At 46.1% G+C, this 24873-nt stretch overlaps 4 protein-coding genes across 6 annotated transcripts; 2 read left to right on the top strand and 2 right to left on the bottom strand.

Moving 5' to 3' along the window:
- Nucleotides 1-185: 185 nt before the first annotated feature.
- On the top strand, nt 186-4229 carry LOC133165118 (Y+L amino acid transporter 2-like). The gene is made up of 10 exons (XM_061294560.1): nt 186-364; nt 909-1432; nt 1860-1985; nt 2062-2206; nt 2303-2426; nt 2578-2681; nt 2753-2849; nt 2921-3070; nt 3249-3432; nt 3513-4229. Exons 2-10 carry the CDS (start codon nt 922-924, stop codon nt 3581-3583), a joined length of 1512 nt encoding a protein of 503 aa, XP_061150544.1. The 5' UTR covers nt 186-364; nt 909-921; the 3' UTR covers nt 3584-4229.
- Nucleotides 4230-6232: 2003 nt separating this feature from the next.
- On the bottom strand, nt 6233-12564 carry ccdc39 (coiled-coil domain containing 39). 2 transcript variants are annotated; one of them, XM_061294490.1, is made up of 20 exons: nt 12362-12564; nt 11979-12098; nt 11755-11901; nt 11521-11679; nt 11371-11463; nt 10919-11047; nt 10625-10816; nt 10370-10473; nt 10162-10294; nt 9882-10076; nt 9635-9799; nt 9418-9555; nt 9089-9297; nt 8822-8954; nt 8455-8614; nt 8284-8390; nt 8068-8208; nt 7789-7968; nt 7596-7684; nt 6233-7537 (listed from the first exon to the last, which is right to left on the bottom strand). In XM_061294490.1, exons 1-20 carry the CDS (start codon nt 12458-12460, stop codon nt 7381-7383), a joined length of 2850 nt encoding a protein of 949 aa, XP_061150474.1. In that variant the 5' UTR covers nt 12461-12564; the 3' UTR covers nt 6233-7380. The 2 variants fall into 2 exon arrangements, with proteins under 2 accessions (XP_061150474.1, XP_061150473.1); XM_061294489.1 differs by having other exon boundaries at nt 6233-7684.
- A 277-nt stretch (nt 12565-12841) lies between these two features.
- amph (amphiphysin) lies at nt 12842-21061 on the bottom strand. Of its 2 annotated transcripts, XM_061294505.1 has the most exons (20): nt 20944-21061; nt 20197-20277; nt 20053-20107; nt 19879-19973; nt 19449-19544; nt 19274-19381; nt 19096-19181; nt 18577-18652; nt 18418-18500; nt 18207-18345; nt 16939-17058; nt 16773-16856; nt 16540-16566; nt 16450-16467; nt 16097-16303; nt 14526-14567; nt 14104-14436; nt 13745-13927; nt 13582-13683; nt 12842-13484 (listed from the first exon to the last, which is right to left on the bottom strand). In XM_061294505.1, the coding sequence occupies exons 1-20, from the start codon at nt 21010-21012 to the stop codon at nt 13380-13382; spliced, it is 2109 nt and encodes a 702-aa protein (XP_061150489.1). In that variant the 5' UTR covers nt 21013-21061; the 3' UTR covers nt 12842-13379. The 2 variants fall into 2 exon arrangements, with proteins under 2 accessions (XP_061150489.1, XP_061150488.1); XM_061294504.1 differs by lacking the exons at nt 12842-13484; nt 13582-13683; nt 13745-13927; nt 14104-14436; nt 14526-14567 and having other exon boundaries at nt 14587-16303.
- Nucleotides 21062-22106: 1045 nt separating this feature from the next.
- On the top strand, nt 22107-24024 carry inhbab (inhibin subunit beta Ab). Its single transcript, XM_061294599.1, has 2 exons — nt 22107-22639; nt 23261-24024. Exons 1-2 carry the CDS (start codon nt 22240-22242, stop codon nt 24022-24024), a joined length of 1164 nt encoding a protein of 387 aa, XP_061150583.1. The 5' UTR covers nt 22107-22239.
- The last annotated feature ends 849 nt before the right edge of the window (nt 24025-24873 follow it).

Raw genomic sequence — 24873 nt, 5'->3', positions numbered from 1 at the left:
ATTTATTTATATTTTTATACATACTCTCTCCATGTTCTTTCACTGCTCATATATGTTGATTTTGCAAAGTTTTGACCCAGAAGTGTCCTGTTCTTGATTCTGTAGGAGGAGGGGGGGGGGGTGGGGGTTAAGGTCTGCCCCCTGACTGAAAATAGCACAGAGGGGGAACAAGAGAATGTACTTTTGCATGGAGCTGGGAAAAACACATGTGAGATGTAGTTGAGCTAAACTGTAGGCTTGCTTCATCGGTTATTTTGTTTTGTGCTGCTGCTCGCATGTGAGCCCATGACTGTTTCATGGCCTTGTTCTGAAGAGGCCCATGACACTAAGATTAGTCAAAACAGCACTTGATCTGAACATTAAGGTAAGTCACTCCAGTTGTCTTCTCAGGCAATTTATTGATTTGGTTTCCTTCATGTCAACACTCATTGACTGGACCAAGAAGGTAAAAGCACCTGTTGATGATTCAAAGTGTGAATCTGATAGCTTACGTGACCTTTTTATTGTACGACCCTGCTCGTGGAGTTGGGTGTAGAGCTCAATGTCAGTGTGAGAAAAGTCACCTTTGCAACATGGTATTGTTGTGCCAAATGTATTTGTGTCGAGATGTTTTTTTCGGAATTAAACGTACAATATTACAAGATTTTTTTTTTTTTTAACTTGTCAAAATGAATACATTTGAGTCCAAGTCTAACAACAGATTTGGACTTTTCGTTTTGAAAAAAATACATCTTTGTTCGTGTGCAGATCACAATACGATATGACTTTCTTTTCTTATATTTGTTTTTATCTTAAAGAAAAAAAAAAGCATTTCTTCCCTTGTCACAGAATCCGACTATTATATGTGTACCTACTAATGTGACTGTCTAATGATGACATCTCATTACTCTGTGAATTTTCTTTCTCAGCATTACAAGAAAAATGGCTGAAATAAGAGAGAAGATGGGGGCCATATCTCAGAAGATCTGGCCGAGAGGCCGCGTTCCATCCCACGTGGATTTAAACCCACCAAAAGACGAGAAAATGCAGATGAAGAGAGAAATCTCACTTACTAACGGCGTCTGTCTCATCGTGGGCAACATGATCGGCTCCGGGATCTTCGTCTCCCCCAAGGGAGTCCTTATGCACAGCACCTCTTTTGGACTCTCCTTGGTCATCTGGGCTCTCGGCGGCATCTTTTCAGTATTCGGGGCCTTGTGCTATGCCGAGCTGGGCACCACCATCACCAAGTCTGGAGCCAGTTACGCTTACATCCTGGAGTCCTTTGGTGGATTCCTGGCCTTCATCCGTCTGTGGACATCCATCTTTCTGATTGAGCCGGCCAGCCAGGCTGTGATTTCTCTGACCTTCGCGAACTATCTGGTGGAGGCTTACTATCCCACCTGCAGCCCTCCATACGATGCTGTACGCCTTATTGCAGCAGCCTGCTTGTGTAGGTTGGATTTTTTTTTTTACCCCCATAACATAATTCACAGCTCATCTCATCAACAACAACGTGTGTGGAAAAACAGTGTTGCCTTAGCTGACAAATTTAATCAATTTTGTGATCAAACTCATATCTCAAACGATAGAAATAAACTATTCATGTTTTCCAGGCCCCATAAAATATTCACTATTGGTTTGTCACTGTCAGCAATTATTATTCATTTTAGCACAATGTTCTTCAATTACTTAACCTATTATCATATTGGGAAGTTTCCTTATAAAATAAAAGGCTGGTACAAGTACTCACACTGTGCTTAAGTAGAAATTAAAAGTACTAATGCTTGTGTAAATAAAAGACACATCTATTTATGTCTGACATCGTGGGAACCCCGCAGAATTATTTCCAACTTTCTTTTCTCCTCTGGCTTCTACAGGCATGCTCATTTTCATCAACTGTGCCTGTGTGAAGTGGGGGACTATAGTCCAGGACATCTTCACATACGCTAAACTATCGGCCCTCCTCCTCATCATAATGGTAGGGATCCTGAAATTGTCCACCGGTAAGTGGCAATCAATCAACCAAAATGACTTAAGTGTAGAAAAAGCGCCTTTTACTTACTCAACTTGTTTGTCTAGGCGAGACGACGAGCTTCGAAAGCCCATTTGAGGGTTCCTCCACGGATCCTGGCGCCATCGCTTTGGCTCTTTACTCAGCTTTGTTCTCATACTCCGGGTGGGACACACTCAATTTTGTCACTGAGGAGATTCAGAATCCACAGAGGTAAAATGAAGAATGGAAAAATAAAATAAATCGTCCGTCTGTCCGTACCTGATTTTGAAGCTTTTGCCTTCAGCCCGTCTCTCTTTGTTTCCACAGGAATCTCCCGCTGGCCATTGCCATCTCCATGCCCATCGTGACAATCATTTATCTGCTGACCAACGTGGCCTACTATGTGGTTCTGGACATGCCCTCTCTGCTGGCCAGTGACGCCGTGGCTGTGGTGAGGCCTCACCAGTCATTTCGCTGCTAAATATAGTCCTGCTATTTCTGGAATGCTGACCGAATATGATTTTTCCCCCTATTTGAGATTAAATCAGGACTCAATGAATTGTGATGATTCGAAACTGAGCGTGGCAAATTTGATTCCACAGACGTTTGGGAATGAAGTTCTGGGACCATTCAAATGGGTCATCCCTGTGTCAGTGGCCATGTCCTGCTATGGGGGACTCAATGCCTCCATTATTGCCGCTTCAAGGTCATCTGAACTACTGAGTGAACTACGCCACACAAGTCATTTTTATCACAAAAGTTATCCTTTTGGTGCAGGTTGTACTTTGTGGGTGCTCGAGAGGGTCACCTCCCAGACACCCTCAGTCTGATCCATTTGAAGCGCTACACACCTATCCCAGCACTGTTGTTTAATGTGAGGCTCTCCCAACATCTAATTCCATCCATCCAAAAACAGAGTTGATTTTTTTTTTTTAATCTTTGCAGGGCATCATGGGCCTGATTTTTCTGTGCGTGGAGGATGTGTTCCAGCTTATCAACTATTTCAGTTTCAGCTACTGGCTCTATGTAGGCTTGTCTGTGGCCGGCCTCATTTATCTGCGCTTCACCCAGCCAGACAGACCCAGACCCATTAAGGTATTGTGTTTCCTTCTGCTTTTTTGGCAAGTCTCGGTGAAATTCGATGCTTGGAAATTGGACAGCATCATTTCTTAGAAGGAGATGATCATGATTACCAAATGTGAAAACAGATCCTTTTACCAAAGCAGGTTCTCAAAGAGGAAATGAAATCATGTGTGGGTTCTTCTCTCCATAGATGCCCTTGCTCTTCCCATTCATCTACTGCCTGTGCAGCCTGTTCTTAGTCATTGTCCCTCTGTTTGGAGACACCATCAACTCTCTCATAGGCATCGCCATCGCCCTCTCAGGGGTGCCCGTTTATTACGTGGCCATCCATCTGCCCGAGGAGAGGAGGCCCAAATTCTTGCGCACGCTAAACAGTAAATAATTGAAATGTTTTGTTTAGTCCACATTTTCAGAATGAAATTCTTAATCTCTTCTTTTTTTTTTTTCTCAACAGTTTTTGCTACCAGAAACACCCAAAAGCTACTCTACTGCTGCTTGACTCACCCGGATGAGAAAAGACAATAAGATGCGGACAAACATGATCGCAAGGAGCTGATGTTTCGTCTCGTCACAGACAGAAAAACAACGACCGCACGTGTCTGTGAACATGTCACACGCCAGGTCAAGTTTAAAAAAAGGCCCGCGCTATCGAATGACGCCTGGCGGGGCAGGCACCCGAGACTCTTTAAAAGTAACGCACACTACTCACAAAAATTTAGCTTGCACCCACACACCCAGAAAGGTGAGTAATTGCACAAATAAATAAAATAAAATAAATATCTGTACTTGTTTGGTGCATATTTTGCTGCCATCTAAACGAGGAGATAAATTGCAATAAAGGTCAAATTTTTTCTGCAAATCATATTTTAGGTTGATCCTGAAATTTCACCAGCATCTTTAACATTTTGAGAATAGTGTATTTCTAGATAGAGATCATTCAGTAGCTTCCATGAGGATGATGTTGTTTTATTGGACTAAAAACTGAACTGGGAGGGCCTTTGACAATGCACAGACTTCCAAATTGTAGGAGCGTTTCCGTCATTTGAGACTTTGTATAATTATGTGTTTTGTGTTTTTACACTGTGAACAAGATTTGATAAAGAAGTACTGTTTAACCTGATGTTTCAGAGTGAGTTGCTGTTGTCACATTAAAATGATTGATTCCAATGTCTTCCCACATTTTCTGTCTTTTATTCATCTGTTTTCTACAGCAAGTTGAAGCCAGGGTGATTCTTCAAAAAAAAAAGAAGTCAGTAGTAATATTTGATCAGTTTGGCAGTATACTATTTGTAACTCTGCAAACTTTTTTTTTTTAAATTATTTCAAAATAAAAAGCAATAGTAAATACTGTCTCTCGCTGACCTGCTCCGAGTTGCGTCAATTCTCATGTTTTTCTATTTTGTTCATGGCAATGAGCAGTTGGCATTCTCAAAGCCAGCACAGATCCACTTGTTGGTGAAGCGTTTGTATCCTTCAGCTTCAATCAGGTGACTTCCTGAAAGAAAACATGTACGTACCACATGACCAGTTCACAACTGGATTAGATGATTTATTTTGTTGTCCCTTCCTTTTTTTAGTTTTTAGAGCAAGCGCGTTAGTTTTTTTTAAAAGTTTTCGTAATTTGACATTGGAAATCCATTTCGATTATATTTTTTTACAAAGGTTATATTCAACAATTGTTACAGTTTATGTTGGAAATGTAGGCAAGAGAGCGTTTCGGCAAGTATTCCTGCATGCAATTACTCACCATCCATCAGGTTCTGGAGGCTGCAGAAGTTGGTACTGTTATCAGCTGGATCTTTGGAGGTCTCAGACATTCCTTCTCCCTGTATGATCCAAACACTTTAATTAGCTATCAGATCAATAAATCTTTATTTTCACACACAACCACTTACTAATTTAGATGTGAATGTCCATTGACTTATGTCATTATTATTATTTTTTGTGGTGTGCGTGTGCGTGTGTGGGGAGGGGCGCATGTTACAGGAGTGAAGGACAAAAAATCCTCATAAAAAAAAAAAAAAGATTAGGAAATCTAGTTAAGATGGAAAAAATAACGTACAGTCACTTTGCAAATCGTGGACTGCTCCAGAAGAAATTCCAGGTCATTGACTTTCTTGGTTCTTGGTGACGTATGCGTGGCTTTTATCAGGTACGGAGCAGTCGACACAAGCTGTAATGAGTTTTGAATTGGCAAAGTTAGAAATGATACATTTTGCATTTTTTGGTGAGTGTAGGAATAAACTGACTTCATATGAGCACTTCTCTCCTGCATCCAGGCAGCTTTGTTGGATCTGCCAGGCCTTGATCTGGTTCACCAGTGTTCCATAGACCTCTTCACACGGGATGCCAAACAACCTGCTAAGCACAGAGCAGAGACACACTTAAATATTTTTTTACTTATTTGTTGGAATTTCTATTTTTCTTAGGTGTAATCTTTAAGTGCAACACTTTCAATTTTAATTAATTAATTAATTAATTAAAACCACATTACAAACTTATTTTAGGGCGTTTTGTTAAGGCTGACTCGAATGAATGGCATTTCCATTCATTTTGTTGAGAAAAGACAATTTGAGATACGACTGTTTTATGTTAGGAGTGTGATCACGCAACAGATTAAACTCTTAAATCAAGGAAGGAGAGGAAAAAAATTGTCACCGAATAATAATGATGGAAAGAAAAGCCAACTCACCACTTAATTTTGCACTGCGCTGTGCCCTTTGCCAGCGAGATGGTGAGTGTTGCTCCAACACCAACGGCCAAAACTATAATGAGGAATCTCAGATCCATAATTGGGTCAGAATGTGCTGCGTCCTCTGCTCTGCAACTTGGTTCTGTCCACTCTAACTGATGTGAAGGCTTAAAAGGATAGTTCATGTGGAACATTCCGACAGAGGACCCATAGCAAATGAATTTATCTCAAAGGTTGGGGTCATGGGAATATGAAACTGAATTGCAGGGTTGGTGGATTTGTTATTCCATGACAAGTTTCAAACATTAACTCAGATACAATACTTGCTTCTTACCTTTGACAAGAATAAGGGACTAGGACAACAATACAGTAGGGTGTGCATAACTTGTGAGTGACGATGAGGTTTCACTTCCTGGTACAGAGCACAAGTGGTCAAAGGAGCCCCGTGAGAGCAGACGGAACCAATTACTTTTTTGGCCGACACCACTTCTTCATCTTCATAATGCTTCTGTTGATCCTTTTTGTTGTGTCTATGACCTCATGTGCTGCACAAACAAGTGAGTAAAGCATTTTTAGTGATTACAAGGCAAATGTTTCTCAAATGTTTGTTAGAAGGTTGTCTGAAGGTTTTCTGTGCGTCTGCCTGCAGCTGTGGCCGTTTTCGAGATGAGGGTTCTGTCCCAAATTGTCTTAAATGAGAGAGTGGTCCAACCCGTTTTGGACAAGGTAACTTGAAGCGGAATGTCGCAGTTAAGTCAATTGTGCACTGGCATGAGAAATAAATGTACTTATAACATGCTATACAATGATTTGTGTTTCAGCTCTATGAAGTCTTCCAGATGGAATCTAATAGGACATTTGTTCTAACAATAAAGACGATCACATGAGTTTAAATTGGTTAAAATTCTCCACAATGTCTTCAATGAATACATTTCAAGTGAGAATTTTTAGGAAAAAAAACAATTGATTTATTCTATGATTTATATTTCCGTCTTTGAATTTAATTACCCAATAATAAAAAAATGTTTCGTTCTATTTACAATGAATCAATGAATTATTATTTTATATGATATTATTTTATTTAAGATAAAAATGAATATGACATTTAAAATAAACAGCTACATTAATACAAAAAGTATTCAGGGACTCTTAATATTTAATGTCGCATTTTGGGAGCCCCGCTAGCTTAGCCTTACCATATAAATGGATTTGTTCCCAGTGGGTTACTTGTGTGAGAAACAACCGTGTGACAAATGCAGGTTTGAATCGTTTCACTTCACCATTTTAGTGTCGCTGTTGTATTAGTTGACGTCCACGGCTTTCGATGCACATTCCTGCCACTTTTCATGTAAGAAAACTGTTGATAATCAACTCAGAAGTTCAAGGCCATAACATTTTCCAGATTATTTATTGATCAAACTGATCATTCTTTTTTTAAGCTGGGAGTTGTAGTAGTTTCTTTCTTGATAAACCTAGACTGTGTTCTTTCTATTACGATTTATAGTGGATATAAAAATTCTACACACCCCTGTTAAAATATCAGGATTTTGGGGAAGGGGGCGCCACAGAGCCCTAAGAAACTAGAGCCCTATCATCTCAATTGGTAGAACTTGTTTGAAAGTGTCTTCAACTATGGACTCTTCAATTTGCTGCTGGCTGAGCTGGAGCTCCTGCTAGATGAAACAGGCGGGGAGGGCCCAGTTAGATCCAGACTTAGGGACACGGTCTTCAATAAAAGAGACTGGGGTGCAGAGGTGCTGTGTCTGCTGAGTGAGGATGCTGAAGACCTGCAGGTTGGAGAACAATATATGATTGGCGCAATGTTTGCGTGCGTGTGTGTCGGACCTGGAAGAGGCGGAGCTACGAGCTGAGTTGATCTTGAAGCTTTGGTGGCTGCTTGGAGTGGACGGAGGAGACGGAAAGGACAAGTTGGTCTAAGAGACAACAAAAAATGATTAAATATTTATACTCCTTCATCTTCTGACAATGATGTTAATGATTATCATTATGAAATTAATTCAAACTTCCAGCCGTTTACCTGCAGAAAATACTTTTCCAATACGTATCTGAGGTCAGGTTTGTCCTTTGTGGTATCATTGAGCATCTTATTGATACTCTTGTTTAAGTCCTTTAACTGTCTCAGCTTGATGTCCTTCTCCTCAAAAGTCTCTGACTTGGTGTTTCTTGAGGAGCGAATCTTTTGGGTTAGTTTGGAGCACTGGGCAGATAAAAATATATTTATATTAAAGAGAACTCCTCAATGAATTGCCCTGTGAGAGAATTGAATGTAGGATCAAGAAAGATCACAATATCAAACCTGTTTTGTGGCTCTGTGGATTTTTTCCTGCTGGGAAGCAACCTCCCGATTCAGTTTGCTAATGAGGGACTGCACGTGTTCGATCTTTTGGTTCTCCACCTGTTTGGCCTGTAGGAGACTCTCCAAGGTGTCGTTCAGTTCCTGAACCAAAAACATAACAGTCAGATGAAAACCTGAATGATTTAGGCATCCAGCTTAATAATAAATAGGAATAACCTGTTGTTCTTGTTGAAGCTGTCTGACTTGTCTTCTTTTATATTTCAGCGATTCTTCAGCCAAACTTAACTGCTCTTCCATCTTGATTTTTTCCTGGAATTCAGGACCTGACGAAAGAATTAAAAAAAAAAAAAAAAAGTAGAACTAAATAACTAAAGAATGTTGACTTACTGGATTCTTTCGCTTTGTTGACTGAGGTGTGGAATGCCGAATTGCTGATATTGAACAACAGTGTTGTCTTTTCCAGAGCTTTATTTTCATGTTCAGCCTTGCGAATTTTGACAGTTAGACATTCGACTTGCTCCATGAGTTCTGCTCTCTGTAGCGCCGCCTTGTGGATAAAAAAATATATTTTAAATTTGTCACACATTGTTTCCCAATTCGATTGCACCAATGCACATACTTTAATCGTTCCAGTCAAATAAATATTTTTTTTACTCAATATAAGTGTAATTGGAAATGTTCTCACGGAAAACATTTAAGTTCTCCAGCACTATGCTTTGGAAATAATAACGCTTTATGTTTGAAGTTGTCTTACCTTAGCGATGTAGTGAGCTTGACACGTCACCGCATCTTCCTCATGCTCTCCAAGGGTTGCCATTGAAAAAGTCACCACTTCAAAATGTTTCTTCATGACGTCAATCTTGGAATATTTTCCATTCAGTTCGGCACTGTGACGGAATCACTTTTAAATGAACTGAATCGATGGAAAGGTTGACATGCTGGCTTGTATATCATCATCAACATCGTGAGAACGTCTCGGATGACTCGACTGAAAATTTAGGAAGGACCTGAAGAGTTTCACCTGATTTTCTGTCTCTCCTGCTCTGTGATCTTCAGCTCCTGGCTGAGCATTTGATTGTAGACTCTGATCTCCTCTTGCCTCTCCTGGATGGCTTTCTTCATGTTCAGTTGTCTTTTTTCCAAGGACACCACGCTGTTGGCTTTGCTGAACAGGAGATCCCTCTTTCGTGTCACCTCCAGCTTGAAGATGTTCTGCTCCACGAGTATTTCCTGATGATGAGCAACAACGTGAATGGTGACACTCTGATAGTTTCACACCAATGATAATAATAAAAATAAAATACAATTATAATAATAATAAAATGGATTGGAGGATAATAATAATAATACCTGCTTATTGAGGCCGAGTCTCTTCAGCTCTTTCTCAATACTATTATTGATTAGCTTCAACTCTTCAACTTTTCTGCACAGCTCTTCCTTCTCCGCTGCTGACTTGTCGTTTTCTTTCCTCAAATAGCGAACGTCACTCTGTCAAAGACAAAACATTCAAAATATTCAATGACAAACAGAAATCTTTTTGAAATTTTCCCTCTGTGCACGGGCTGACTTCAGACTCTTTGATTCCGTTGACAATCTTGCCGGATGTCTTCATCATCTCATCGAGGGCTTTGGAAAGTTCACTGATCTTTATTTGTAACACTTGCTTTTCATCAGAGTCGTGAACACCTTGTAGTCGAGCAAGCTTTTTCTCCAAAAAAATGATCTGGAAGTCCTATAAAAAAATATTTTTAAAAAAGACGCGTGATCAAGAAGCCAGTCAAGTCTCATTTGAATTCTTCTTTTAGCTAGCATACCTTTTCATTCAAGATCATCTGCTGTCTTAGCAAATGGTTCTCCTGTTTCCTGAGCTCTCGTTCCAAAGCGGTGATGGTGGATTTGCTCCGCAACTCTTGTGCCAAAGAGTCCTTCTCCATTCTCTTGAGGTTGTCAACATGCTGTTTGCAACGGAAGAGCTCCTCCCTGCAGTCACGCAGTTGGGAATCCAGCTCCTTGTCCCAAACAAAACAAAATTATGAACTGAACTGCAAATAATTTTGCCGATAATATTGGCAAGTCAGTCATAAGAGTCCTCACCTTGATGGCTTGCTCCTCATCTGTGAGGAACTGTTCCATTTGGGCTGCTTTCTCCTTTTCACTCAGCGCGTTCTGAGTCACAGCTTTCAGCTTCTCCTCAAGGGCACCATTTTGGGCCGAGGTTTGCTTCAGTCTGCAATCAAAAGATGAATAAACATATTTCCTGAAGCTTAGATTGTTTATAGCGATGACAAAGTGTCTGACTGACTTGACATTGTTGTTCTGGATTTGATCTTTGAGCTCGGTGATGTGGCACTTCATCGATTCAACAGTGGATGCTGTTTTATCCAGCGAGGTTTTACAGCCTCTGAGCTGCAAACAGTCGAAAAGACAATCAGTATTCGCATTTTTTATTTTCTGTTATTTGTTGTTTTTGTGCTCAGGCCAAAGCCACGTCTAAAAGCAACAAAAAAAACTTGTTGATGAAAACTTTCTCTTGACCAGACAATTTCATCCTGCTTACCTCGTTTTGCATCTCCAGGTAATTCTTCTCCTGGTCTCTCAGTTCCTGCCGCAGTTTTGCAGCCTGACGATTGGCTGCAGTCAATTTCCTTTCTTTTTCCTTGTTGTCGCTCACCTGCGAGTCGTGCAAGTCCTTCATTTCCGTCCAGGAGCTATTCCTTTCCCTGATGTTCTGGTTGATCTCTGCAAGTTTCTGGAATGAAGTACGAACTTTGAATGTACATTTTCCGGCCCAAATTAAGGCAGCGGTGTGAAAATTCTTGACCGTGTTCGGTAAAAATATTCAGTCGGTTACCAGAGCAGACTGATGCATCTCAGCATCTCTTTGCTTCATCTGTTGAACAGTGTTTTCCCACTGGTGGATGATCTGCTCAGTTTCCTGGTGAGCATGCTGCAGATGTTCGCTGGTCTTGTCTAAAGCAACCTGTCAGGACGATGGGGAAATTCTTAATTCGGAATCTATTTTCTCGGCAAAAATTATATCCGGTTTGTTTTTTTATTTATGTGGTGTAACTATATAATCATATTTTTAGAATTATATAATTTATATAATTATAATATAGATTTAATAGGCACCACAAATCATATTCAACTCACACATAAGCTCCAAAGAATTATCTCTTAGTATGGATGAGGTAAAAATATTTTTAGCCTATATGGAATTCATTCAGACACATTTCTTGGTTTTACACTCACACACAGCCACCACAAAGAAAAGAACCAAGCAGAGATTTTGCCGTATTGTACCTGTGCAGATAAATTTTCCGTCATTTCCGTGTCGAGTGCTTTGCGCTTTTTATTTGCCTCCTGCCTTGTCCTCTCAATGGCCAAAGTAAGTGACTGTGGGATAGACAATAAATATGACACAGGCCTTGAAACACAAGATCTTCTCATTACCTTGATCTTCTGTTCATCCTGCTGTGAATACTTCATGATGGCCATCACGTCGTCTTCTTTTTGTGCTGACTCCTCCAAAAAAGAATCCAGGGCCTGATGGTCCCAGTTCATTCGGGTGCGAAACTGCTCGAGCCTCTGTTTCGCCTTGAATATGTGACTCTGATGATAACGGAAAAACAGTGGTCAGGTTGCAGCGCCTGCCTGATATTTGATGTCGGTTGGACGTTGAGCGACCTCAAGCGTGTTTTTCCTCTCGTTCAAAAATCGAAGGTCATTTTCCATCTGAGCGTTCTCTTGCGCCAGATGGCCAATTTCCCTCTGTGCAATGGCAGTGAGGTGCGTCTCCAAATCTGCTTCTCTGTCTTTCGCCTGGCACAGGGCCTTCATCGGAATCATGAGAACAATTGGGTATTCGTTATCTGCATTGTGTGAGGTGAGGGTGGGGGAGAATACGATACCTCCATATTTTGCAGCTCTGCTTTAACATGTCTCAGGAATTCTGTTGCCAATTGTTTTTGATCTTTATGATTCTCTCGCTTGCTTCTCAGTCGCACAAGTTCCTTCCTCTTCTTGATAATCTGTGAAGATGGAATCAAATTACATGAATGATAAGCGAAATTTGCATTTTTTTTCTCAATAAAAATTCTTAGCAAGGTATTTTTATTAGTGATTATGAATTTCTCTTAGAAAATTAAAATTACCATGATTGTGCATATTAGTGTCAACATTTCTTGATCGATTGACAGATCATTTTGCATTTTTTTTCTTTTTTTTTTTGCATTACTAGACAAATCAAGATGACAATATTGTCATATATAATGGGAAAAAAAAAATCTCTCACCTCTTCAATTAAAGCCTTGTTTTCAGCATTGGCCCCCGGAACAGCATAACACTCCTCCCAGCCCACCTCTGGTAAAACTGCCATGGCAACACTCAACATTATACAAACAATTCAGAGTCACCTCAAGTTTGTGATCTAAAAATTGGTATTTTTCTTGCTGTTGCTACCAGTAGCCGCTTGCTGTAAACTGGGAGGACTGGTGTTTGTTGTTAGTCTCTCCTAGCAACCAATTCAGGTCTTTTTTTTTCTTTTCTTTTTTTTTTTTAACATGAGCACCAGGAGGAGGCAGCATGCAGCCATAGCTGGAAGCAGTCTTGCACAAGACAAACCAAAACCTCCAATGTGCCCATTGTAAGAAAAACTGTGTACAAAGAATGCATTTTTTTGTAGATGCTGAAGAATGGTGCCAAAAAAAAAAGAAAGTTTCCTTTACATTTTTTTTTTTTACATTGATGGAATCAATTGGACACAAGCAAAACATTCTGACAATTTCAATCAAACATCTTTATTGTGATAATACAATTAGACACCGTGACATGATTTGCACATCCGCTATCCTCAACTTCATACTGATTTCACATTTGATTTCTCACTGAAACGCAGGTGAACTTTTATTCTTTGACAGGACAATTTCTTTTCGCTCTGTTACACAAGCATGTTCAAAGAACAATAACACTGTAAGAAGATGCAGAGGAGCAATCTATTTTAGGGAAGAACTACATGAAATGTCACATCTGGTTGCTGCACTACACTGATGACCAAAGTAAATATGAGCAGAAATAACGACATCACTGAATTTGTGACTCAGGAGAATTCTTAACCACGCACGATGAGACACCTTTGGGTGACAATTTGCTTTACTGCCTTTTGAGATGGAACATGCACACACTAAGACGTACTCACGATTTGTTTCCTCACGGGTAGAGCGCAGGGTTGACCCCGGGAAAAGATAACAAAATCCCCCAAAAGTCCTGCAATGCTTTGGAAGGCATTGCGGGTCTGCGGACTGGAAGGCTCCTCACTCCAAACGCTGTGTAAAGTTTTCTGGGAAAAGACCCTTTGGAGCTCCGCTTCCCATCATCACCCAGTCGCTTTGCTTGAATCCCGTCAACCAGCCGGCTTCCTGCAGCGGCAACACGGAAAGACATCCGTCCGTCCCGGTTTTGACCTCACTCAGCAAATAGAAAGACACCCGTGGCGTGGACTGGCCGGCAACTCACCTGGTCTTCGGCTGAAGCGGTGGGAACCACCAAGACCACGTCACCCTGTTTCAGGTCCAGCTCATCGCTGTTGGCCGCCTCAAAGTCGTGCATGGTCTCAACCTGCAATTTTCACCCGGTTCGTTGTTTTTTGATGCGGCAAAGGCATCGGTACTAGTCTGACCTTGTACAAGAAGTCGGCGGGGAGTCCCCCAGGCGACGAGGCCGCGGCTTTGGGCGGAGCCGTGTCGGCCGCCACGCAGTTGTCACCAGGAGCGGAGGGCGAGATCATGTCGGCGTCGCGATCGTCGTCGCCTTCATTGCTGGAGGCGGGCTCAATCACCACAGATGGGATGGGCATGGTTCCCTGCCGAGCGCACGCAATGCAAATTGTGCCCTTTTCATCCAGTTGCAACAACAGGGAGGCGACGATACATTGACACAAAGATGCTCACTGGAAGAGAGCTCTGTACATTATTGGAGACTTGACGCTCAAGTGGGGTGGCCTCAGATTGTCAAAGTACATTTGAGATAGAAACTCACAGAAGAGTTTTCCTCCTGAGGAGGGTTGCAAGTTTCCGGTTTCTTTTCTTCAACAGCAGCAGGCACCGGCGGCGCTTGGTCTTCTTCCCCAGCCAGGGAGTCCGGAGGTGCTTCTTCATCATTAGCTGGAGCTGGATTGGGCATCTCCAAAGGCTCAGCTGGTCCAGGATCAGCAGCTGGAGCTGGATTGGGCATCTCCAAAGGCTCAGCTGGTCCAGGATCAGCAGCTGGAGCTGGATTGGGCATCTCCAAAGGCTCAGCTGGTCCAGGATCAGCAGCTGGAGCTGGATTGGGCATCTCCAAAGGCTCAGCTGGTCCAGGATCAGCTTCGTTCTTGTTCAAAACACACAAGACACATTGCCATATCCTTGATTCTGTTTGAGAAGCATTGGAAGACTGGAAATCATCAAATGGCTACTCACCATTTGATCAAATTCATCAAAGAATGACGGACCAGTGGGATCCTGCAGAATGGGACGAGAATCGGTAATTCAAGAAAAACAATAAAGTCAAAAGCAAAGGTGTGTCAAGAAGGGGTGCAGGTGAAGGGCGCTGCAGGGAAAGGATGAATTTTAGAAGATCCAGATAGCTAAGGTGAGATAGCTAAACTGAGCTCGCTACCTAAATGACGACGAGCCTTGGGCAGGACGGGCTTTGCTCAAACATTGTAATTGGCGAGCTCGAGGCAATCACATGCTTGTGAGCCAACATTCTATCACACGACAGACACGGGTAGGTGTTAAGAGGAGAAGGCAAGATTGGGTTTGGGTTAGTGGCTACTTTGGAATGTCAACTGACGTCTACTGGCTGCCAAAGTAGCGCGCTAGCAAAGTACCTCTTCCTTTTCTTTAGCTACACCGTAGTACAATTTTCCAAATCTCAGGTTTGCAGCCTCATCTTCGGACATGTCCGAAGTTTCAGCTTCCTTGCGGACTTTGGCAACATTTACGCCTTGGACGTCCGTGGCTGAGCTCGTGCGTTCATTAGGAGGGTCCGAGCAGCTGCTCTTGCCAGCTTGCTTCCAGGACACGTCGGCATCTGCAGACGCTGCACAAAGACTGTTTGCAAAAGGATCCCCCCAGCTTCCGACATCTCCGGAGGCCAGAGAACAGTCTGCCGCGAGATTGGCTTCTAACTTCAAACAACCTGCATCGTTTCTAGCCCAGGATACGGCAAACGGAGTGCAATCGGATGAATCCGGGCCCTGTGTTTCGGCAAAAGGATCCGAAGGAACGGCACCTGCTCCGAGGGCTCGGGCAAAAGGGTCGGACTCAAAAGCTCCTGCTGTTTCGGACTCAAACGCTCCTGCTGTTTCGGCGAAAGGGTCAGACTCAAATGCTCCTGCTGTTTCGGCGAAAGGGTCGGACTCAAACGCTCCTGCTGTTTCGGACTCAAGCGCTCCTGCTGTTTCGGCGAAAGGGTCGGACTCAAACGCTCCTGCTGTTTCGGCGAAAGGGTCGGACTCAAACGCTCCTGCAGTTTCGCCAAAAGGGTCGGACTCAAATGTGCCGTCTCCTCGCTCTATGCCAGCGAAAGGATCCGAATCAAATCCCCCCGCTCCGCGGGTTTCAGCAAAAGGGTCAGAATCAAATGCACCCCCTCCCCCTATGTCAGCAAAAAGAGCTGAATGGAGCGCTCCTCCATCTGCGCCTAATCCCCCTTCTCCTCCCTGCGCTTCAGGAACAAGCGCCACATCCAAGTCAACTCCTCCCCGTGCTTCGACAAGAGAATCGTCGGGAGCCGTGCCTTCTCCCTGTGCCTCCGCAAAAGGATCCAGGTCAAAGGCCAGCGGTTCCTCTGCAAGAGGATAGGAGCCTCCCACCTGCGTGTCCATCCCACCTAATGAGGCATCACTTGTAGCATCTCCGCACGTGACACGTGTCCTTTCTTGCCAATCATTACCACCTTTGTCCGCTTCAGCACCGCCCCAACTCGCGGAGGTGTCCTGCGGCCCCGCTGCCTGTATTTGAGACGGTTCATCTCGGCCGCTAACCTCATCCTCTGCTGCCTCGCTGTCATTGGAAGGAGGAGGAGGAGGAGGAGAAGGAGGAGTGGTGACTGGCTCTCCATCGCCACCCCCATCCTCTCCCTCTACCCCTTCAGGAGCTCCTGTGGCAGCCTCCCCTGTGGAGGCCTCTCCGTTGGTGGCCGCTGAACCAAAGTCAGCTAACCAGTTAGCCACAAAGCCGCTTTCTGAGGCCTGAGCAAAAGCAAGGAATGAAATGTTAGTCGCACAAAGCCAGGCAAAGACAGTGCTGCCGGACGTTCGGGTTCTCTAGTTTCAGTCTTGGTCTTGTCTGGAATACCCGCAACAAAGCAGTTGGCGCTCAATGAAGACGTACTCACAGGTTGGGCTGGCTGAGCCTAGAAGGAGAGAGTTGATGTATGAAATGGTGTCACCGACCAATCGAGCGTGGCGACGGCAAAGGTACTCACCGACCACGTATCCCAAGGCGCCGCCGTCTTGTTGGGAGAAAGGGAAGCATCAAGTTTACACTTGCGTGGACATTTTACAAAGCAGCACTACCGGATGCTCTTCTCATATGATTATTTAACGTCTTACATAACGGGAGAAAAAATACACTGTGCCATATCATTATTGTGCTATAAAAAGGGTGATTTTTTTTTCCCCCCACTATGGCTCAGCGCCTTGTTTTTGTGTCAACAACCTGCGGTATTGGCGACACACTGTCATCCGTCTGGAAGGCGTCGAAATCGAGATCGAGGAGCGATTCTCCCGGCCTTTCGTTGGGCTGTGGACGCACAAGGCGGTTAAAGGGGCAACGTGTAGCGCAGCGTAGCATAGCGCAGTATAGTGCAGCGTAATGCTCAGACCTGAGATGGTGAGGGCGTCGGTAAAAACTCTCCTCCAAACAGGTCGATGATATGCTCCTCCGCTACCTCCTTGGAAGGCGTGGCTTTTGGGGGTGGAGGCACCGGCGGGCCCTTTTTCATCTGCCCAACAGCAAAATTGCCATCATTCAACAAACATCCTTTAGCAGCCCCTTCACGAGCGAGAAACTCAACTACTTCAGATGTTTTCCCTCTAACCCAACTAAAGGAAACAACGTGCTGAAAAACACCCCCCCAACCCCAAATGTTGCTTTCTGCAATAACCTAAGATGCCACGCTCCATCCAAGGACTGCAAGAGGTACTGGACATTCCCGCCCCCAAAAAAGACAATAAGTGACAGCCGCACACGCACGAGGAGACACCGGGCCCCTTCGGCGGCGGCGGTAACGGCTCCCTGCATTTTGCTTTTAAGTCACAAATTATAAATGCAGGCAAGTCTGACTGTTAAGGACAACATATGCTCACACACGAGGCCGAGTTGGTGGCGACAGCCGGACAGATTTCACTTTGTTCCCGGGATATTTGTTGCCAAAGCAAATGCGCGGCCGTTACAACAGCGACATCAGAACGCCGTTCAAATTTGGAGTGGAGGCACAACTACGAGCCGGTGTGCGGCGCGCCTACGCGAGCGAGCCTAGGACGCCAGCTTACAGCTGGTTGGCTTGACAGAAAACAGATGGGACACTGCAAAGAGCCAAGCAGTAGCCGAGGGGCGTGGACGAGATGGTCTTTGTAGAGACCGAAAAAAATATCCGGGCGGAATTTCAAAATTGTCCGGGATTTTGTTCGACTGCCATCGCCCACACCAGCGCTCCTACTAACAGCGCCCCCGGCCACTCCAGCGCTCTCATCTACACCCCCGGCCACTCTCACCAACAGCACACACACACCCCACCCCTCCCCAGAATTGTATCACATTGCCAAACATAACATGTTTGTCCAAATGCCCTTGACAAACATGTTGCTGAGGCCACCACACGATTACTTATCCACACAAACAAGCACAAACGCAGGTCCCAGGTTGACTCACCATCCAAGAGATGCGCGTGCAGCAAAGAAGAACAGCCACAGAACATTAAGCAACAAATCCAGCCCGTCGGGCACTAGCATGCTCAACGCTCGGCTCGCGGTCGCGCGCCTCCAACTTACTCTCGGCGTTGGGCGCATTGCAAACGTTTGCGACTTCTTGGAAAAGTTGTGAGAAAGCGAAAGGCCGGCTTCCCCTTCCGCTCGGTCCACGCAGACTCACCTGCATGGGAGATTTGGGCCGTGGCGGCCCAGGAGAAACCGGGCGGAGCGTGTGATCGAAACGGGCTTCCGGACTCTCGGGCGGACTTTGGTCTTCGGGCGGCGACGGCGTCCGGGCCAGCCGCAGCGGCCCCGAATCGCTAGAGGAGCCAAATGGAAATGTCTTGAGCTTTTCAAACATGGCCACTGAGCCATGAGTCAACTCCACCCACCTGGGTGCTCCCTGGATGGTGAACATTTTGTCAGCGTGCTGCTCAGCAAGTTGCGTCATCACTTCGTACAGCTGCCTGCACACCTGCCGGCGGAGCAAGCAAAGGGATCACCAAGCGCCAAGAATGGAATTTGAACAATTTTAGGTGGCTTCGTCCTACCAGAGAAATTTCTCGGTGAAATTTGGCCTCCAAACTGGTCACGCTTTTGAAGGTCCCGATGTAGAATCCAACGCGGCTGAAAGGCAACGACTCCCGATTTGAATTGCATCAATACGCCCGACTAACATGCCGTTTGTCGATGATGCTTCAGTTTCTTTCCTGAAGGTGATCCGTCTATTTTCACAGCATGCTTTTGGGGATTGCTCGCTAAAGGAGACCCGTCGTGCTGGAAATCAGCTTTTTGGAGCAATGCTAATTCCTCAGCAAAAGCTATTTTCCTCCATTGGCCTGATCTGGGAGGATTCTTGCTCACTTTGGGTGCGGTCAATGAATACACCTACTGGGAGAGCGCCAAAATGTTCCAAAGCAAGATGGCCACTGTGCCAGAGGATAAACGGAACCATATCTCGGGCCACAGTAGTCGGGAAAGCTGAGAACAGGATGATGCGGCTCCTTTCAAAGAAACACAAACAGCCACCCCCTCCCAAAATTGGTGATAAGATGACGGCAGGAACCTACCTGTCCCAAAGACTTGGAAGTTCATCCTGCAGACCAGTGTTGAGCTCATCAAACACTCGCTGGGCCTTCCTCAACTCCTCATCAGCCTGCAAAAGTCAGGGCAGGAGACGGCAAATGATGAGTTAGCTAGCTTAGTTAGATTCAAGCGACAAAGACGTGGGCAGGCTTGACTGCTGACCTTCATCATCTTGCGGTCGTTTTTCATCCCGGCCATCTGCAGAGTTTCAAGGTGATGACGAGCGCTGTCGTAGTCGATGAGTTTGCGGCTTCTTTTGGCCACACGAGTCTGATGACGGGAACGCGTCAGCTACTTCGAAAGCCACGAAAAGCTAACAAGTATGAAGGCCGATCACCTTCAGGTCAGGAAACTGCAGCAAGTAAGCGTCCAGACTCAGCAGTGTCGAGTCCACCACTTTATTGTGGAAATTTTCCCACAATGCATCGCAATCCTATGGCGGGGAAAAAAAAAAAAAACACCACATGACAGACTGGTGAAAATGATTGGGCTTTTACTCCACGACTTGATCTCATATAGTTTGGGATGACGTCAATGTGGCCAGCTCGGCATCCTTTGTGGCCTGGAAGGAGGATCTTCTCATTCTCCCCCACTTGGGCTTTTGGGAGTTTTTCGTACGGGTGGCACGCATTCGAGCGGCAAAAAGCCACTCCCTCCGAATACCCCACTACAGAACGTGCTCCGGCACCGGCACGCTCTTTTTATCCCATGCCCGCTCGTTGCGTCTGCGGGAGCAATGTGCGCTAGGAATGAAAACAAAGGCCTACCTTGCCAATGGTCATGACATCATCTTTCCCGTGCCAGTCCGGCTCGTAGACTTCATGGAGGGACTGCGTCAGGTTGATGGAGGCCTGTTGCATCCCTGCACCGCAACGAAAGCGCCAAGCATTAGCGTCAGCGCGAGCGTAATGGCTAATAACACTGCTCACGGCATACGTCACCTTTGATGGCGGCCATGTAGGCCTTCATCTCCCTCTGCAGCCGCGAACCTTCACTCTGACACGCAAAGCACTCGTTAATAAGGACCCGAGTGTGCGGCAGGTCACAGTTGTGAGTCGTAGTTGCGTGCCGCGCGTGATGTTTACCTCTTGTCTTCGGAAGTTGATGACAACTTGTTCAAACTGTTCATCTTTGGTCTCGTCTGCTTTTCCCAGCTTCTGCAGCACCTGCGCCGTCACAAAACATCTGTCCAAATATTGCCTGGACTTGCATGTCGCTTTCAATGGGATTTTAATGCAGCGGCAGCGCACCAGTAATTGCATCCGCCATGTACACAGCGCACACACACGCTTGCATAGTAAGCGTCGCATCACAAATGTCAATCAAACACGCAATGACATGTTGCTGCAGACGAGGATTTAATTGGGCCTCTGCCTTTATTTTCACCTTTAATTACAAACATACTGCACCTTGCTGTAATATTAAAAAGATTTTAATCTGGTAACAATGTATATTTGGCAATCCTCCATCCGTGACATGCATGCAAGATCGTCTCATCTAGTTCACGGCACTGAGGGGCGTGGCTATATACATATATACATTTACACACCACACGCACACACATGACGTCATATCTTCAGGAAAAAAAAACATTTGTGGTGAGAACATCTATTTAGCACTCAATCAATGACATTTTTTGCTTTCGCTCTACAGTGACGTCATCGGTACAGTAATCTAAAAACGTCAACATTTGACGTCTGTAATCTACCGCGCGCGGCCTGCAAGGACGTCAGCGTCCATCTCCTTCTCCTCCTTCTCCTACTCCCACTCCTCCGTTGCTTCATCATCACCTCCCCTTCGTTTCTCCTCGTCCAGCTGCCGGTGCCACTTACCTTCTCCTGAGCTCTGTTCAGTCTTTTCTGCACATTCTTGGCGAAGATTCCCGTCTTGATGTCCGCCATGACCGCCACGGATTAACGCCGAAACAGCGTCGAGGGGGGGGGGGGGGCGGCGTTGCGGGGATGTGGAGAGCGCGTGCGCGAGCGGCTAAACCAAGTGATGCAAATTGAAGGCGGAGCCTAATCCTCACCTTTGCTTGGATGCTTGGCAGAGACACAATGATTGTATGTTTAACTTCATCCAGCAGAGGGCAGCACAACTCAGCTGTGCACTGCGTTTCATTGCACGTTGCTGACGCTTCGTGTCTGTCCATCCGTCAAGTGGCACAAGAACCCTATTGGCCACAACGCTATGTACATCAGCTCTGGCAAACATCTCACCTTGAGCCAGAGACTGTGACTTCACTGCCTGCGATGGAAATGAATTAGTAAGAAATCTATAAAGTTGTGTGTCAACTCATACATAGCATGAGCGCAGATGGGACTGGGGGTGGGAACACCTTCGAAGTGATGTCATCAACCCATCCTTCTCACCAAGGGCGTAGGTTTGGTCTAAGCTTTGGACATTACAATTTACTACCCAACACACCCACCCACCCAACCAGAACTTGATCATACATCACGTGTACACAGCCAGACACACTCATACTCGGCAGAACAGTTCAAGAACATTTTAATTGTTGCTTTTCCAAATTCAGCATACATTTTACATTTTGCCCTCCTTTGCAGTTAAGAGAAAAACATTCCAGGTAAGAGCAAAATAAATAACAAATAAATTGCAAAAAAAAAAAAATAATATCTTGCACTATATATAAATGAATAAAAATCTGGGACGTTTGATCCCACCAGCAGAGGGTGCGTGCGCGCGTGCGCGCGTTTTCTTTCCAAAAACGACTCTCACACCACCCGAGTCTCTTCCCCACGTGAGGCGATGATGATGTTGATGATGATGGTGAAGCTAACGCTCTGACTCATGACTGCGTATGTGTTTGGCATGAATATATGAGACACATCGTGGTCCTCCTCCTCTGTCGTGACATTCATTCAAGAGAAAGTATGCGTGTGTGTGTGTTTGTGTGCGTGCGTGCATGCGTGCGTGTGTGTGTGTGTATTCTGACTCCTGTGTGGTGGAGGGAGGGATCAAACGGACAGCCGAGTATAATTAGTGTACATGAGGGCAGCAGCTCACCAGAAGACCTGAGGCCGAGGTGAGTTGCTCTAGGCAGGCAGAACGATAGCTCAATGGGAGCAGACGCGCATCGACTGACTTAGTTGCCTGGCGGGAGGGAGATGGCCATGACTTCCGCTTCGCTGCCCGCAGCACTTTTGGCTCTGAGCCTCCTTGTCCACTTGGGTCCGTCACACTCGCTGGTCCCGCAGTCGGAAATTCCAGCGGGCTTCCAGCAGGAGGCCGAGTCCTCCAAGTGCACCTCTTGCACCGTGGGCCAGGTGAGGAAGAACTCCAGCGACATGGTGGATGCGGTCAAGCGTCACATCCTCAACATGCTCCACCTGAGCGCACGACCCAACCTGACGCAAGCGCTGCCCCGCGCCGCGCTTCTCAATGCCATCAAGAAACTGCACGTGGGCCGCGTGGCCAACGACGGCAGCGTGGACATCCAAGAGGACAGCGCCGACCCCGAGGCGCCCGGCGCCGCTGCCGCCCAGGTCATCGCCTTTGCAGAACCTGGTGAGTGCACGTGCAAACACGACAGAATGCAATTTCTCAATGTGGCCCGAGTGTCAATAGAACGCGTGTGCCGTCGATAAACGATTTGAGGCAGTCGGCGTGACTCAACACAGGCCAGAGAGCATCGAGTTGCAGAGTCAGCGTAATGACCTGATCGACTCAGTCACCAAACTGCCCCAAATTCGCAGAACAGGATTGCTGGAACGTTGAGGGAAGGGATCGAGATAACTTCCAGAGATTTGAGCATTTCCAGAAAGTTCACAAGCGAACGTATTCTGAGAATTCTACCCAAAGAGGGCCCGCTCGCCACCGGGATGTGCATGCTTGCCTGCCGGTCAAGCGGCAAGCCCAAACGGGCATGGCGGGACCTTGTTCGGTTAATGTGTCACACAAACACATCAGCGTAATGAGCGTTGAGTGGAGGGCGCCGAGCCGAGATATTAATAGCACCTTTGTGAAAGAACTCCTTAATGAGGGGGAGGCACGAAGAAAGAATGACTTCATTCAGACTCACTAATTAGTCGGCACAGGAGACAAAGGGCTGTTTTGGGGGCTTTTTTTAGCATGTCTGCTAACACGGCAAAGCAATGCTAACGTCGCTACTGCCTTTGTGTGTACCAGGAGAGACCGGCAACACTCTGACCTTCGAGCTCCCCAAGGAAGGCGGCAAGGCAGCGCTGGTGGAGCGGGCCGAACTGTGGCTCTTCCTCAAGTTGTCCCGGGGCACTCGGGCCAAAGGCAAGGTGAAACTGCAGCTCCACCAGGCCGACCAGGACGTGCCCGTCGCCGAGAAGATGGCGGACACACGCCGCAGTGGCTGGCACGTCCTGGCTGTCCCGCAGTGCATCCAGTCTTGGCTGGACCAAGCCAATGGGCCGCTCCACCTCAGGCTGTCCTGCCCGCTGTGCGCCGGGGCTGGCGCCACGCCCGTCCTGCCCTTGGTCGGCGACAACCAATCCCATCGGCCCTTCTTGACGGTGGCGTTGCGTGGCGGTGGAGAGGAGGCCGCTCGGCGGCGACGGACGGCTCGCAGCTTGGAGTGCGATGGCAAAACGCGCACGTGCTGCAAGCAACGCTTTTACGTGAGTTTTCAAGACATCGGCTGGAGCGACTGGATCATCGCGCCGTCCGGTTACCATGCCAACTACTGCGAGGGAGACTGTCCCGCCGACCATATGGCAAGCGTCGGCGGCTCTGCGCTCTCCTTCCACACCGCCGTCATCAACCAGTACCGCATGAGGGGCTCCGAACTCTTCCCCAACGTCAAGTCGTGCTGCGTGCCCACGCGGCTGCGCGCCATGTCCATGCTGTACTTTGACGACGAGCAGATGATCATCAAGAAGGACATTCGCGACATGATCGTGGAGCAGTGCGGCTGCTCATGAAACGCCGGCCCAAAGGCTACCGGTCCGGGGGGGGGGGGGGGGGAGAGAAAGCAGGACCTTCTAATAAGCTATGATGTCATATTTGATCACGTTTGCGTCAAAAGTCTCGTCGAACGCTGGTGGACAACCAAGGAGACGTTTCGAACAAAGAACGGAAGCAAAGGATGGAACGTTGGCTCAGGAGGGAATTTCAAAAGCCTTCCGAGAGGGTGTGCATGTTTTTGTCCAGCCCCCAATGCACCACCATCCTCCCGAGTGACAAGAAGGGGCCGAGGCGGTCAAACGAAAGTTTCCAAACCCAAGAAGCGGGCCGGCCAAAACCGGTCACCGTGGCAACAATGTGTTTGTTCACTGACCTACAAACTCACAGCTGAGTTGAGGTCTTGGTTTTGGAAAGACAAAGAGGGCGACACAATGGGTTGTGGCTCGCGGAGTATGTGGCAATAGGAAGGAACGCATCGTTCTCCCAAAACACAAGATGACGTCCGTTGATGAGTGCAATGATTCGACGGCCGGTGGCACAAGTCACAAAAGTCGAAGCACCTTGAGGTCAGAAAGGTCAAGCGGCCATCAGCCAAGAATTTGTTTTTTTCTATTGTTTTGTATGTTGCACTGAAGGAAAAAAAACTAGCGACTCGCAACTGACTAACTTTCACTGCTGTCATCGATGTGACGCCAAACAAACGATTGTGGGGGAAGCCATACAGACGGTTGTTGGGAAAATGCTTTCCCCAATATCTTGGGCAGCAAAGGAAGATTGGCATATCACTGTAAAATTCGCTGAAAGAATAAAAATATTCAATTGCCCATCTCGACATATATCATTCTGCCAGCCTTCTCCAAAAATGT

This window comes from Syngnathus typhle, linkage group LG13 (assembly GCF_033458585.1).
Source record: "Syngnathus typhle isolate RoL2023-S1 ecotype Sweden linkage group LG13, RoL_Styp_1.0, whole genome shotgun sequence".
NCBI classification, from domain to species: domain Eukaryota; kingdom Metazoa; phylum Chordata; class Actinopteri; order Syngnathiformes; family Syngnathidae; genus Syngnathus; species Syngnathus typhle.
Note: the sequence above shows the minus strand (reverse complement) of the source record. Positions and strands in the feature narration are given on the sequence as shown.

Excerpts from the sequence above, each read along its gene's own strand:
- LOC133165118 (XM_061294560.1), top strand. The coding sequence starts at position 922 with ATGGCTGAAATAAGAGAGAAGATGGGGGCCATATCTCAGAAGATCTGG. Across the intron at positions 3,071-3,248 it reads ACAGACCCAGACCCATTAAG|ATGCCCTTGCTCTTCCCATT; the intron begins GTATTGTGTTTC and ends TTCTCTCCATAG. Across the intron at positions 3,433-3,512 it reads ATTCTTGCGCACGCTAAACA|TTTTTGCTACCAGAAACACC; the intron begins GTAAATAATTGA and ends TTTTCTCAACAG.
- ccdc39 (XM_061294489.1), bottom strand. The coding sequence starts at position 12,460 with ATGTTGAGTGTTGCCATGGCAGTTTTACCAGAGGTGGGCTGGGAGGAG. Across the intron at positions 11,902-11,978 it reads CAGAGCTGCAAAATATGGAG|GCCCTGTGCCAGGCGAAAGA; the intron begins GTATCGTATTCT and ends ATTCCGATGAAG. Across the intron at positions 9,800-9,881 it reads AGATGATCTTGAATGAAAAG|GACTTCCAGATCATTTTTTT; the intron begins GTATGCTAGCTA and ends ATTTTTTTATAG.
- amph (XM_061294504.1), bottom strand. The coding sequence starts at position 21,012 with ATGGCGGACATCAAGACGGGAATCTTCGCCAAGAATGTGCAGAAAAGA. Across the intron at positions 19,974-20,052 it reads CTACATGGCCGCCATCAAAG|GGATGCAACAGGCCTCCATC; the intron begins GTGACGTATGCC and ends GTTGCGGTGCAG. Across the intron at positions 16,567-16,772 it reads GTGTGTCGCCAATACCGCAG|ACGGCGGCGCCTTGGGATAC; the intron begins GTTGTTGACACA and ends TCTCCCAACAAG.
- inhbab (XM_061294599.1), top strand. The coding sequence starts at position 22,240 with ATGGCCATGACTTCCGCTTCGCTGCCCGCAGCACTTTTGGCTCTGAGC. Across the intron at positions 22,640-23,260 it reads CATCGCCTTTGCAGAACCTG|GAGAGACCGGCAACACTCTG; the intron begins GTGAGTGCACGT and ends TGTGTGTACCAG.